Raw genomic sequence first — 16,372 nt, forward strand, 5'->3', positions numbered from 1 at the left:
AGATATATTGACAAAGGTCTTAAGAGTCCCTTTAAGCAGGGATTAAGTTCGGCTTTAGATTGTATCTGCCCCAGTCGCGATAAACACTTCACGTGCAGATACAATTCAATCTTGTACAGTTAGTTTGGGCGACAGGGATAAGAAATTGTCTATGGGAGTATAATTGTTAACATTTAAACATACCTACTGATAAACATTTTGTACATACTACCTATAGACATGTAATTTTTTCGCGTTATACTTTCTAATGTCAGTGGGTAAGCGGCCCAGTGGTCGGATAACATCGTTGCAACGGCGGGAAAGTTGTGGATGAGGTTAGCGCAGAATCGCAAAGAGCGGTGCAAAATGCAGGAGGACCTATATCCAAATGGATGCGAGCTGATTGATGATGATGACACCTACTATGTCATATTTTCTGATCGCAGAGCAGTGACGAGTAATACAAGGAATCAAAAAGCTTTGCTGTTTTCGTTTGCGTCATAAATTCATAATTTGATTCTAAACAGCTGTCTTGTCGCAGTTTATAGTAATGTTCAGCGTGCAAAAAAAATATAGCATGCAGATTAGCGAAACTATTTACAAAGACGGTTGAGATGATTCTACAAAGTTCTCTAGTTTAGGTAGGTGTCATACAAGTATAACAGTGATAGGATAAGTGGAAGAATTAGGTGTTTATATTAAATAATAGGGGTTGGGTTTGAGGATAATCTTCGAACAAACTTAAGTAAGTAAGGACACGAGCATTAATATGTATACACTTTGGTACCATGTCACATTAACTTTTTTGACAAATTAAACTGTAAGTCTCACTAAATGTCAAATATGTTAGTGCGACAGAGTCCTAAAGTGGGTACATTATATTGCTCATGACTGTACCTATCTATAGTAAGGTTAGTAATTTAACTTCGCACCACTGTCTACAACACAAAGGTTTCTTGTAAGTACATACTGGGTCTATATCTGTCTATGTCAAATGGAGTCAAATATGTCGCCTCTACTAAAATAAACCGAATCGAAAACCTCTTAACTCTCGCATACTTGCTCTATAAAACTATCGAGTGTTGAAAAAATACTGTCCATCGTGACAAGCCGTCAGCGTCCGAGATTTCCTATTGTCCGTTCAAAATACAGTTATTGTTGGCAAAATAAATGCATTGTAACCATTATAACGTTTTAAGAGCAAAAACTCGCTCGACAATGGTCCTATAATTGAATTAAACCCACTTAAACGCGTGTTGTACTGGTGAAGACCGTTCTAAGAAGCAAATGTTGCTTGTATTTAGATTAAGTATTTACTTATAATTGCTCGGACATTGGACATGTCAGCTGTTCGGGATGTAGGCGTGTTAAATGTTACTTAATCGTATTTTTGTACTCTACATAATCCTTATGTATACATGTGTATGTGTATATCCTTATATAGATGATTCCGTGCTTCGGAGGGCACGCTAAGTCGTTGATCCCGGCTATTAGCCGTAAAAACACCTCCACCAACCCGCAGTGGAGCAGCGTGGTGTAGTATGCTCCATACCCCCTCCGGTTGATTGAGGGGAGGCCTGTGCCCAGCAGTGGGACGTATGTAGGCAGTTTATGTTTAGGTATGTTATGTTATATAGCGAGAACTAAACATAGCTATATCTATTCAGATAGATTTTACGCCCATTACTACTTATAATTATGTTATTATTATCATAATTATATTATGTATGAATGTAATACCATAAGTAAAACCTTTAGTAAAACTACGTATACCATACATACATACTGGAACATGAACCACAGTACAATTAAAGAGATACGCCAGTAGGTAAATAATGAAGAGTGTGCGCGGCGCGCGGCGGCGTAGTAAAATACAGTGAAACCTGGTTAAATGAGACATCAAGGGAACTGCAATGTCGTTTCACTTATAGAGGTATTCCACTTACCCAGTGTCTCAGATATACAGGTATAAATAAATATCTGTCTCATTTACAGAGGGTTCCATTAATAGAGGTGAGAATACAGGTTATTTCAGTTATACAGGTGCGATTATTAAATACGTGTTATGTATTTTTCAAATAAATATCTGTATGATAGTAAAGCGAAACTAAAAATGAAGGTAATTGAAGCTCAAAATTTGTACTTACGTACTTGGAATTACGTGTGGAATTTGTGGGTAGAATAAAAATGAGTAAAAACAAACAATGTATCTCAGTTACAGAGGTTTATGCATATAAAATTTACTCGCTGTCTCAGTTATAGAGGTAACTATGATGATAAATCGAAAGAACGAATCCCAGATATAGAGGCTTACCTCGTCCCACTAACAGAGGTACTTAATTCAGTGCCAAAGTGTTGGGACCTCAGCATGAGTTCCAGGTCCCACATAACCAAGTTTCACTGTATTTACCAAATAAAGTAAAATTGAGCGCCGAGTTCGCTTCCAGTCATATGCCGTTGCCGGGGATGTACCCAAAGTGGGAATGTTCCTGTTGTAAAAGGTCTTTAATAGTAAAGGCATTGGTTTCATTTTTTTTTTAAATTGTTCGTTCTTGTACCCCGATCCTATCTGCCTAAAGGTTAGGTTAGGTTAGGCTGTTTATATATTAAGTTTTGTGCCTTTTATTGCTGGGAATATTCTCAAAGTGGAAATATTCCCGGAAACGGGACTTCACTGTTCGCATCGCATCTCCGATTTATTTGTGTGGACTGCGGTTATTGATTTTCCTCCCGTTCATTGATATCTGTGGATATAGTTATGTATACCCTAGTGTTATTTACCTTTCAAGGTCAGGAAGATGAATGGATACCCTGATAGAAACACTATTGTCACTAAACTGAAACTTTCGGTTCGTCGTGTTCATCAATGCAGGTCGCGCGCAAGTTGTATTCTGATTACTCAAGGCTTTGTCCACCCCATTGTGATTAACAAGTATGAGTTTATGTATGTTACTTACAATGCCACTGTGGTCCTGACAAAATTATGTGAGAACTTGACTAAATGTCGCACTAATTATATTTTTATTTAATAAACTTCATAAATGATTTAAATAAAAAAAAAAAAGTTTTTGTCACCTTTAGATCTGCCTTTATTTAGTAATAATCGAATTAGAATTTCAATAGAATTTATCTATATATATTATTATCTATATTTAACTATATATATTTATATATTTACCTATTATTATCAATAATATTCATAATTTATCTTTGACTTAACTACCCATTTCTTACAATGTATTTAATAATATATATTGCTTTATTTACGATAAGCAAAATACCTTTGTCACAGTGATTGAAACGTAGATTTTGCCTATTTTGCTTTTTTTTAAATTACCAAAAAAAAGCAAACCTACACACAACAGTAGCACATGGCACCATAAGCGCCAGTTGTAGCTTTCCCAATTTCAATGAACAAGTTTTTACTTCGAGTTGCAAATAAAGCGGAAATCCGAGCCGAGTTACAATCATTGTTGCATTTGGTTATTGTTTAAAAAAATACAATGCAGAATGTTCCCAAGGGTTAAGCTGTTTAAATATTTATGAACTATTTACGTATTGACAAAACAGAATGGTGGACAATGCTTTCTATCATTGTTAGGGCTGGATGTTGGGTGTTTTCGTTGGTGAACACCCCATTGACCATTCGAGTGCTTAGGTTGTGGAGAATACAGTTGGATGACTGGGAATTTTCGAGTATTTACCAGTACTGTGGGCTTGAGTAAAGTGGTGAGCGGTCCATTTCCCGATCGACTGATAACCTCGTAAGGCGGAGATTTACAGACACAATAGTTAAACAATGGGGTTTGGCATTTAAAAGATATGTTGCTGTTGCAGTTTCTTGTCATTTCTTCTCCTCAACCATAACACATTGCGTAATGACGTAGATTCAAAAAAATTAAATTGACCTTCAAAAAATTTATCACGTTGAATAAATGATTCTGATTCTAAGGACACTCGGTCTTAGCACTGTTAGGGAGACTTAATCTGAGGATGAATATACGTAGTTATAAAATCTTTTTTCAGTCTAATTTATATTTATATAATTAAACTTATATGTTAATAAATTAGTACAAAAATAAAGTGTAAGTACGTCAATAAACTACCGGAGGGGAAACCGGAGGAATTCATTAAAACAAAAAAATAATAATTATAAATTAGAAAGGAAGCCTCCAACCGAACATTACATACCACGAATTACGGGCGCGATGTTATGTAAGTATATAATTTTTAAATGTATGAGAATAGTATTGCGAATTGCTTACAGGCTAAGATGAAAGATCCCTCAGCTCTGCTCAGCCGTCTGGCCAAGAGCTCAGTCGTCACATGCTTTTCATCGACTGGTTATCTAAGTACCACTCAATTAATAGACAAATCACACTTCAAATAAAATATGCAAATGGGGCTTGACTATCCACCGCAGGTCTGGCGACAGTTGTGATTGAATTAGACTCCTGCGCATCAACAATGGCGGCTGGCGCGGGATTACGCCGCTAAGTGGATTACCGCGCGCTCTTCCGCTGGCATTGTGCTCATAGCCACTTCACTTCACGGCTACTGCACTTAGCCTGTCAAAATATTACACTATTCGCACGGGTTTGCAGAACAATGCGTGACTTGTTAGGGATTTTTAGAATAAATAAAATGTGTGGATTTGTCTACGGACTGGTTGGCTAATTTCTGATTGAATCAAACAGAAAATTAATTTTAGATCTTCAGACTTTTTTCGACAATGTGAAGATATTTATTTATGTATATCTAGTAGAGACACAGAGCAACCTGAATTCTAATTTCTAAGCGACATTTTCAGTAGAGGGATTGGTTTTTCATTAATTTACCACATTTTACCATAAACATAATATACAAAAAATAAAATACATTCCAGAAAAGAAAATCCATTAAACAGTATGTTGACAGACTGCAAATTATACCTACGGCATTATGCGACCGACCTACGCTACGATACACAAGTAAATTTCAAGCAATTTCAAGCCCTTAAATTGCAAATTACTGTTTCTGTGAAATGTTTCTAAACTATTTATTTACTTGAAAGACTAGAGGAAAGACAGCGCGCTCAAATTACGTCTTCCTGCCATCAGTAGAACAACTTACACCTTATCAGTGGCTTGTATCTTAAACTCTACTATCTCCAATCGACACTTAGCAGATAAAAGGGCCTCCCAAAAACTATTTATTGTGTTTACACAAATACGTAGGTGGTAATCCGAGGTAACTGCTTACTATTCAAAATATTAACTCATAGGGAACTTTAGACGTAAAAACTTAATAATATTATTGGGTTCTAATTTCGTTTGTGATTGTTAATCGTGAATGTATAAAAGTGTCACGGGGTTGAATGGAGGTGCCAATTTGTATAGAGTTACACTATTCAATGGATGCCCGTGTTACCTGAGTTGCGCAAAAAATGTTAATAATAAAATCGTCCTAATAAAATAAGTGAATATTCAAGTGCTGGATTCGATACGACGTTTTTTCTGAGACTTATCTTTGTTGTCATTAAAACTATTATTGGCTCGAGTGGGCTAGAGATGTCTTTAGCGATATTTCGAATTGAATGCCTGTCTAAACTCCATATTTTTGTTTATATTAATACTAAAATTCTAGAAAATAGAGTACATTTCATGTTAGTCCTAACCTAACATACATTAATTGGCAAATATATAAGAGCGATTTTATATTAATCTAGTAATACTTTCTAACATCTACATTACAATTCGTGTAAAACATTCAAACACGAATGTCTATGTTAGGGGATGTACGTATGTGAAATCTACGCAGACAGGGAGGTTCGCCCCCCTAATTAGCCCCCGCCTCCCCCCCAGAAACAGGCAACCAGAGAACAACAAGCTACTTGCCTGTACGGTCACGAGCATTAATATGTATACACTTTGGTACCATGTCACATTAACTTTTTTGTCAAATAGAACTGCAAGTCTCACTAAATGTCAAATATGTTAGTGCGACAGAGTCCTAAAGTGGGTACATTATATTGCTCATGACTGTACAGCCTTTTATTACAACTGAACGCTGTTTTTTAGCACACACGGCGGATTATTTGGCAATAAAAGATCTAGTAATGCTTACACGAACTGACAACATAGATACAGGATAACAGTGTAAATATTCCTAAGAAGTTTCCAATGAACAGAAAAAAGACAAAAAAATTATGACACTCTATTTATCTTCAACTAGTTATAGGTACTTCCAAGACTGCGTCCGTGCGGTTTTCGATTATTAAATACGAATCAGTAGAGTTCCTGACAAACAACCTCACAGTCTTTAGGTACCTCTTTGGAATATTAATGCTTACATATAAACTCACGCCTATATCCCATCGAGACACGCTGAGACTGTAAAATTCCATTGGTTTCTTTTATAATATTAGTGTACGGTCACGAGCATTAATATGTATACACTTGGGTACCATGTCACATTAACTTTTTTGACAAATTGCACTGTAAGTCTCACTAAATATCAAATATGTTAGTGCGACAGAGTCCTAAAGTGGGTACATTATATTGCTCATGCATGACCGTAGGTAAGTAACTGCAGTTACATACCTCAAGTAATTTCTCAGTTTTCTTTTTTGACATGACTTATTGTAGATTTGCCGCAGGCATTAACTACTTGGCCGGGCAAAAGGGGAGCGCTGAGGGCTCTCACCCGGTACATAATTTCTCAGAAGGTACCTATCGGCGCGCAGACGACCTACTTCCACTACTAGACCGGGATACCAACCTAACTATTAATAGAAGGCCATTTCCTATTTTAAAAATATTGCTAAAATCGTATTTCAACAAAAAATATTTTTAAAATAGGAAATGGCTTTCTATTAATAGTTAGGTTGGTATCCTGGTCTAGTAGTGGAAGTAGGTAGATCGTCTGCGCGCCTATATACCTTAACATCCCTGCATATAAGTAGGTACCTTAGAAGACATGGTACGTCAATATGAATATCTAATGCTGTAAACCAAAACTATATATCTGTCTGTCGCGAAGCAAATCGTCCGAACAAGCTCGCGACGACGGATTATCTTCAAATAAGCGTATTACATCCGTCCGCCTGCTTTGTGATCCGAATAACTACGGCTTCCCTATACGCCGATGTTGCGAGAAACAGGGAGGGACCCTGGGTCCATAGGAAAGATCAATGACTTATTGGAGAATACGGTCTCAAAATAAATAGTGTGTTTTCTTTAACTAAGAATCCATTACTTGGATTTACTAGTAAGTACATAAATAAATAAAAAATATGTTTACGTATTAACTAAGGTGACATTACAATCCCATATATTTTTATCACTGTCAATGTCCATTGTCATCATTATCGTCAGCGACTAGCCAAAGCCCGATCCGTAGAACTTCTTATTTTAATTGACAACTTGTAAAATTATAACAACAAGTTACAAGTTAAGAGTAAAACCAACGTCATAAATGAAATAAACTATTGTTAAATTAATCCAAAATTCATTAATTAATGTCCATATGCATATACGTCATGTCAAAATAAGCCACCTCATTCCCGGCGCAAAGGTACCTATCAAACTAGCCGCGTTTTTATTTTATTAATTAGTAAGTATCTGTTCCAAATAAAATGAGAGTTTTAATTGATTGCGTGCCGTTTACTACTTGGCTAAGGCCTTAGACTAAACAAAACTTGAAAAAGAATACAGATATTTAAATGTATGACGTAATATAGAAGGAACGGGATTTGATTTCGAAAGCTGGGCCACATTAGTAGCGTCCCCCGTCTGATTACACCCCCACCAGTCATGGTGATTACAGACCAAGGAAACCTCGACAAAATCTACTGGATACAGTCGTATGCTGCATACTTGCAGACTAGTCTGATCGTTATATCATAAGGAACGATGCGGCGGTAGGTATATAAGTATTAGCCAAAGAGAATATACGTATAATCGTTACGTACAATTACGTCTGAATTAGCCAAGTTTTGCAAACAAAAAGATTATGACCTGTGAAATTCTTCCGAATTGTGATGTTTAGGAGATAACCGTGGTCGTATGCCGTGGTAAGCAAACTCTTAGATCATATTGTTATAGGTAAGTGGGTAAGAATGTCGTTCGAAACAATAACCTAAGTCGTTTTTATTGATTTCTATTTTTGTTCATAGCAAGATTACGTATATGATGGATTTAATAGTAGATATACTTACTAGTTATGTCGTTTTGCCAAGCCGTACACAGTGGCTCGTTAAAATAACTCGCCGAGACAACCCTCTTTGTGGTCCCTTGGGATCTGTGAGGTCTCTTGTATGTGGGGTCTGCAGTTTTCCGAATAACTAAGGTTTCATACTTTTCATCTTTGCTGCAAATAATTTGGGATTACGCTTTGTAATGCCACGGAATAAGTTTAGACATACTTCTTGTCATTAGGTTTTTGTATTGAGATGATATACGGAATAAGACTGGTGTATGAATAAACTTTTTGACAATGTTTGTAAGCACGTGTTATAGACATAAGAAATTGGCGATAATATTCTAAGAGATCAATCAATGAAGATTGTTTTGATTTTCATCGCGTTTAGGCGTTTTGAATGAGTCAGTATGATCTATTATCACATATTATTAGATCACGAGGGATCTTTTTTGACTGATTTGCCGCAGATGGTATCAACTACTTGGCCGGAAAGATAATGAGGGAAGTCTATGGATGATAACAGAAAGTTTAACTTTTTTGTAAAAGTAATGTTCCACCGTACAAAAATTTAATAAAAAAAGTTCTAATTAAGAAATGAAACCGCAAAGTAGGTATTCAATCATATACCTACCAACTAACGCGATGCAAACAAAAGCAGTAGGATCAAACTCGCTACTTCTAACTTCCCTCTCAATATTGCCACCGCGGCGTCTGTCTACATAGCCAAGCTGTGTATAACAAACAGCTGTCAAACTCTGGGATATCGATCGAAGTTTACAAGTTGTTTCCCTGTAGACATAAACAAATTCACAGCGTTGTAACTCAGCCGACGCGACGCCCCGCCCGCCCCGCCGCCGCTGGCAGACGATTTACATAAAATTATCACGAGCCGACCCTCCCTCTTCTGACACAATCAAACAGGCAGGCTATCTGGCTAGAAAAGCAGCAATTTTGTCTTCTCTTCTTATGTAGTGCGTCCTATACAGACGACAAACGGAAAAACAAAATAAAACTTAGTATATTTAGTGGTGACAGTTGCTGAAATTTGTCTGATCCAGACCTTATCCGGCGAGTACGTTATCAGTCACTTGTTTCGTAGATAAACTAACTAGCTGAAGTCCTCGTTGACTGAGATATTTAAGCTGTATTTTTTGACGTCACTTATTGTATTTTCCCTCAGAAGGCACCTTGCAGAAGCACTTGCGGAAGGCTACTTGGCCGGACAATTGTAGAGCGTAGAAAGGACTCACCTGGCTCAGATATTGCCATTGAACCTGTGCCCGTGTTTGACACGTAACACATCGAAACAGCTTTCGGTAACGTTTCTATGGCGATAGATTGCGTTACCGAGTTTGCTTGTAGTATGCTAATACCTTCTTTGTACCGGCAAAATATTTTGCGAACGGTTTCCACACAGTCTATAGCAAGGGTTCTCAAACTTTGACATTATCTTGAACATTTTTATGTAGATTTGCCGCATAATATAGGTATTATATGGCGTCAAATACTTGGTCGGAGGAACACCCACCAAATGCCTAGGTATAATTTGTCGGAACCTCGTGGAACAAATCAAAGTCACTGTAATTTCAATACGAACAAAACTTTTAGTAAAAAAAAAATACAGTCAAACACTTTAGGTATTATTTATTTGAAGAATGCAATTGTTTCACTGTGTTTTTATTTAACAGTCAAAAATAAATAGGTATATCGCGGAACCCTAGGTGTCGCGGAGCCCACTTTAGGAATCGCTGGTTTATAGCATCTAATTCAATATTCCGCGCCGTTAAATATTACTTCGGAGTTGGTGACAGCGAAAATAAGGCGAGTTTCGAAACGTTTGCGAATACTTAAGTAGGTAAGCAGTTGATGTATAAATAAAGATGTAAATAAAGTTTTCTGGAAATGGTTGGGGATTCATCGTTTTTATGTTTTTATAGGTATTTATTAATTAATTAAAACGTGTTTATAAAAGAGACAATATTTTGAAATATATACCTATAAGAATGGAAAGTCTCTCAGCATATTTTGTGAGTGGTACTTATTAAAAATATTCCCTTAGATAAATAACTCTTACTGTGGAGAAAACACAAATTAATATAATCACGCTTGGCTTTTGTACGCGTTTATGTTTTACATTAAGTACCTATTTATATCCACATACGTATTAAGTACTCGAAGCATAAAAATCTACATAAAAATTGGTCTCTCAAACAACATCGCGTACCGTTACATAAACAAAGCAAACACTGTACAGTCGGGTGCACAAATAAATGAACACTCGCAGCGAGTGGGCGGGCCGGCACGCCTCCGTCTTACAATTACAAAGCCACAGCTACCTGGCACAATAAATCAATCTACATAAATTGTACCCCGTTATATTTTAAGTGTTTAAATCTCGGGAGGGATTCCAATTGTTATTTTAGTTTCGAATTTGGAACATTGTTTAAATGTTGTTCGAAATTTAAGTAATTGTTATTAGTGTTAATAAATGTTATGGCTCTTATTTTTCGTTGTAGGTACACCACTGGCAGCGCGATAGCAGGGTAACCGCTGCCAGGTGTGATTCGCGCTTCGCCATATTTATATTAACGTTACCTGTAGGCTGCAGCCGTAGTATACTAACCGCTTAGCGCGGCGCGATAAATAAGGCAATCCTATTGGCTGCGCCATAACCCAACTTATCAATCATTGGCTCATTTATTGTGTCGCGGAGTAGTACCTATGCGTGTTGTAAGTATACTACGGGATACTTATAAATAATTGTCATGTAATCTATAGAAATTGTTTGTTTGTCGCGTCGAGTGCAACTCACACGCAAATATTGGTATTAGAATTTACAAGTCTGTAAACTTAAATCAGCGAACCACATTTGTCCGACATTTCAATGTTCAATATAACTACTTATATAAATTAACTAACTATCCCACACATCACCACACTTATTTATTTGGTATACTTATGTTCAATATGCCCATGTGTGAATGTGCCTTCCCCGGGAATGTTACCAAAGTGAGAATGTTCCCGTTGTAAAAACTCTTTACAGCAGTCAGTGTCCTTACAATAGTAACGACTGCTTTTCTTTTTTAAAATGTTCTCACTTGTTCCTACTCTGATATTATTAGGCTAAAAGTTAGCTAAAAAGCTCCTCGCTTTTTAATGCTAGGAACATTACCAATGTGGGAACGTTTCGGTGCACCTCACTATTGTGTCAGTAATTCACAGTAGAAAACAAATTGTATTAAAGCGTCCGATGTATTTGCGGATGCGGTGACAGCGTTTGTTTGCTCCAATCGCGTGTTTATTGTCCGCGGTGTGACCAATTTAAAATAAATATACGTCACGTAGGTAGATATTCAGTGCTGCATGACTTCTGTAGTGCATAATACCAACTAAGTCATAATATTATATCATTCATTCGATACCCAGTTTGCTAGACAGTGTAGGAAACTATCATGATTTATACAGATAGGTACATTTATGTGACTTAGGTTGGAAAGGCCTTTAGGCCTTTACAAACTATTTCTACTTAAGTGTACTTACACCTGTATATTTATTGACGTAGGCTACAATAGGGCGATTTTATCAAAATTCTATCAAACCTAATTTAGTATTGAATACCTTCTAAAATACGTTGGAAGCTTTTTTTTAACGTGACTTATTGTAAATTTTCCGCAGATGGTTTTAACTACTTGGCCGGACAAATGGAGAGCGCTGAGGGCTCAGCGCTCACCTGGTACAAAATTTAATAAGACAATTAATCTACTTACATCAAAAGACCTTTCTGTTGACATACGGCTCATTGGTATTGGTGGTCATCGCCAGAATTTTGTAAGCTGTCAAAATTTAGAATATCTCCTAAACCCCAGATCTTCCAGAAAAGCGACGATAGACTCTTAATCTATATCAAAAGATCTTTCAAATGACATATAGTTCGTCAGCATGGGTGCTCTAGACTAGATCCTTTACATGTTTTTCCTACACTCTGCATTTTTTTTACTCTTCTACAAACAACCCCACGATCTAGACTTTTGTCGTCATACAAAAAAATATACGTAAAGTATTATACGAAATATTCTATTTATTGATATATGCTTGTTCGTATTGAGTAGACAGATCAGTTTGCTCTTTCTCTTTTGTGGAAATCGAAAATTCTAATCTAAATAAAATGATCAATATTTTAATAAAAGTAGCGCTACGCCTAGTGTTATCGCATCGGTACTCAACAAACTCTCATCTCTAATCCAATATAAATACTTGGCAAAGTTTATAAGCAAAGAGGAAAAAGAAGGAAAACCTCATAAATCAAAGATAACATCTGCGCGAAAAAGATGTAAGGTAAACTTCGTAAACATTCCGGCTACGACACAGCTACGGTTTCGTAGCATCGTCTACGAGAATAGGTAAATATTTCCTGTAATTTCGTTATTCCGCGAAACACAGCTTTCTGGGACACAAAGCCTGTGGAGACACTAAACAAAATGGCGTATTTAAATGGGCGGCAACTGCATTGTCGCTTATCTCCGATACTATGTCTGTCTCTGTCGCACCCACACCGCAGGGTACAAACTTCTTTTCTTTCTCATTCACAACCACAAGCGCACTGTAAAACACCGAATAGTACCATTCTAAATTAGTTGCTATGCTCTCAGCCTTAAAGTCGTTTTTCAGTAAATGTAAAAATAGGGGTGTCGACACAGTGAGAAAAGTAAAACTGATGCACGTTAGTTGTCCTTGTCACTCGTATGAACAGGATATATTTTTGCGCCGTCATCTCTTTCCCGCAGAAGTAATGTGTTGTTGCGTGTTGTGATATCTGTGAAATAACAGGGAAGCACTCGCTACGAAGTTGTCATTTGTAACGGTTTTGTATTGTACAGACAGGAAAAAAACGTCAGGTGGAAGAACAGTATAATAATAACTAATATTTTTGTAAGAATTAAAATAGTAAAATGTATGTACTACGACCGATCGATACTTTAAAAATGGTCCATTTTTTTAATACACCTCTGTCACGCGCATTTGACATTTTCAGGACCTAGGTAACTTTTTGCTGAAATACCTACTACCTATTTAGGTGTGTAGGTTTTATTATTAGGCGAAAAATATATTTCGAAATGTTGTTATTATTAATAATTTAAATAATTTGTGTAAAAAAACACGATTGAGTGGGTAGAAAATATTATACCTATCAGGTTTCAGGTTCGGTACCTGCCGAACAACGACCACCCGTCGACCTGCCATTTCGGTAAACGAACCCCGCGAAAAAAACGGGCTAGATAGATGATGCTAGAAAATATTACCTGTAAGTAGGTAAATAAAGATGAAGTAGGTAGAATGAAGGAAGAAATTGCTGTTTAGCAATAAGGCCACCTATTGAGCTTCTGTCCGTTTCTTGTGTTGTGTGCAATAAAGAGTTATTGATTGGTTGAAAGTCAAAATTTGGATGTGTCTAATTTATGCATATCTGAATCCTTGATTCCTCAGTCGTTACCGATTGTATTGCGGGCAGTACCGAGTGGCTCAAGGCAGGGCGCGTGTCGCGGAGTGGGGCGTCGCTAAACAAAAACACGTAGAGAGGTGGCGGCGCGGTGATTGGACGCGCGCGGCGGCCGCCCCGGCCAGCCTGCGCTCACTCCGCGCCGCGCGCTCGCCCCGGCAACATGTGCAGCGGGCCCGACGGAGGGCCCTGGCCGCTCAAGGACGCACCCGCCGTCACCGCCGCCGCGCTCGACCACTACCGCCTCCAGCTCTACAACTATGCTGTCGCCGAGCGCTTGCGCCTTTACCCGCCCGCCGTCGCGCCCTGCTATCCCTACGCGCCGCGTCTCGCACTCTCCATGTCCCTGCTCCAGCAGCGCGCACTGCAGCCCGAAGAACCGAAACCCCAGCACAGCTACATCGGCCTCATTGCCATGGCCATCCTCAGCTCGCCAGAACGCAAGCTGGTCCTCTCCGACATCTACCAGCACATCCTCGACAACTACCCGTACTTCCGCACGCGCGGGCCCGGCTGGCGCAACTCGATCCGGCACAACCTTTCGCTGAACGACTGCTTCGTGAAGGCCGGGAGGTCCGCGAACGGAAAAGGACACTACTGGGCGATACACCCAGCTAACATCGAAGACTTCAGGAAGGGCGATTTTCGCCGCCGCAAAGCGCAGAGGAAAGTGAGGAAGCACATGGGGTTGGCGGTGGACGACGACGGGGAGGACTCGCCGTCGCCGCCGCCCGCGTCGCCGCCGCCGACGGCGCTGCCACTGCCGTTCTGGGGTGCCGGGCGGCTCGCTGGCGCCGGGCAGCCCCGCAAGCGCCAGTTCGATGTGGCGTCGCTGCTGGCACCGGACGAGGCGCCAGAGAAGCGCACACGTCGCGAGAGCAGCTGCGAGGAGGAGCCAGAGGAGGATATCGATGTGGTGGCGAGCGACGCAGAAGAGGAGCCGCGGCCGGCGGCGCACTACCCGCTGCTGGGCGGCTGGTGGCCGGCGCTGGAGCCCGCACTGCTGCAGCAGCTGCGGCGCGCGCACCCGGCGGCCGCCGCGCTGCCTGCAGCCGCGCACCTCGCCCCACAGCTCGCGCCGCACGCGCCTCACAGCCCGCATAGCCCACACGACACGCAGCGCCCGCCGGACACTTAAATCCCTTTGTGAACTGTACAAATATGTGAATAATCAGTATTAGACTAACGTGCTAACCTAAAGTGACATTACCTGGTGAAATACTCAACGAACTCTTCCTTTCCTTACTTTTATCCTTCGTCGGACATTTCTTCGAGTGTCTATGCTATTTCTTTATTTCTATGCGATACGCGTTGAACTCTTTTCTATTATTGTAATAACTCATCTATCATCTGTCAACTTACTACTATCTTTCCGTTCCTGTTGTTAGCTTTTAATTGTAAATTATTGTAAATTTAGCGTAGGCATGTTTTACTTAAGCTGTACCTAGAACAGTGACTTTTAGTAATAAATACTAATCTAATGAAAGTCTGAAAACGACCAATCGACTGTAGATATTCTTTTAGTTCTATTTGTAAATACATTTAAACTGTATACTTATTGTTATGTCTGGTAACATGTAAACATGCTGTTGTTTATTTACTAGAACCCATTAATTATATAAATATGAATAAATATTACATCTCTATGAAAATATCCGAATAAATAGAAATCATATCTTACGACTAAAATGTTTTATTTTATGCAAACATGACAGTGATTAGGTATACAAAACGTATAGTAAGTAATTAAGTACAAATAACAAATACTTATTACTACTTATTGATACTTTATTAGTATAATCATACCATTCAGGTAACTCGACCCACATACAACATTAATCATTACATTAAATTATAACATCGAATAAAAATAAATATCTAAATAATGCTAATTGTATTAAAATGGTTAGTAATTACCTACTTTTCCTATTTTAGGTTAATTCATTAAAATTTGATTATACTTAGTTTCAATGTCATACTTTTTATAATAAACCAGATCACCGAAATTGTTTCATGAACAAATGCTGATGACAATTTTGAATAAGTACCTAACTACTATAAATAAATCCTATCTAATAATCTTAAAATAAAAATAAATAAATGGAATGAGAAAGTATATCTTCATCGATATCTGTCTGGTATAGAAAGAAAGAAACATAAAAATATTTCTTCGCTTTCCTGTTAAATACAATACACTACTTACTAACAAAGTAACAATGACAAATGAACAATTAGTAAAAACTTTCACAAATGCAAAAAAATATTTTAAAACAAATGTGTTATTTGTAACAGCAAGTTTCTCACGGTGTTTCCATTGTTGTCCTGATTAAGTATCTTACATGGAATCGCGCCTTAACTATGAATCATAGGACCCCGTGAGAAAAAAAAAAAGGATTATGAATGATTTCGGTTATCACACTAAATATTCTAAATCCTTACCTGGATAGTCTATATGTAAATTGTTCATCTACCTAGGTATATCAATTCAGTGATTCGAGCGTGACAAGGTGGCAGACAAAAAAGAGGTTTTAATTCTTACTGGATTTAATGACCATAAATCGTCTAAAACCATTTGTAATGTCATTAAATAAAGAAAATAAATATATTTTTTTAATAAGGCGTCGATAAACTTTTTTTGCAGAAAATCGTCCAGATAATATGTATCGGTCAAAAAATGAAAACCTTTTTCTTGAAACAATATTATTAACATGTTGT

At 38.1% G+C, this 16,372-nt stretch overlaps 1 protein-coding gene across 1 annotated transcript; it reads left to right on the top strand.

Annotated features, from left to right (window-relative positions):
• The first annotated feature begins 13,787 nt into the window (after positions 1-13,787).
• On the top strand, positions 13,788-15,280 carry LOC126370716 (forkhead box protein L3). Its single transcript, XM_050015739.1, has one exon. The coding sequence runs from the start codon at positions 13,821-13,823 to the stop codon at positions 14,793-14,795; it is 975 nt and encodes a 324-aa protein (XP_049871696.1). The 5' UTR covers positions 13,788-13,820; the 3' UTR covers positions 14,796-15,280.
• The last annotated feature ends 1,092 nt before the right edge of the window (positions 15,281-16,372 follow it).

This window comes from Pectinophora gossypiella, chromosome 11 (assembly GCF_024362695.1).
Source record: "Pectinophora gossypiella chromosome 11, ilPecGoss1.1, whole genome shotgun sequence".
Lineage (NCBI taxonomy): Eukaryota > Metazoa > Arthropoda > Insecta > Lepidoptera > Gelechiidae > Pectinophora > Pectinophora gossypiella.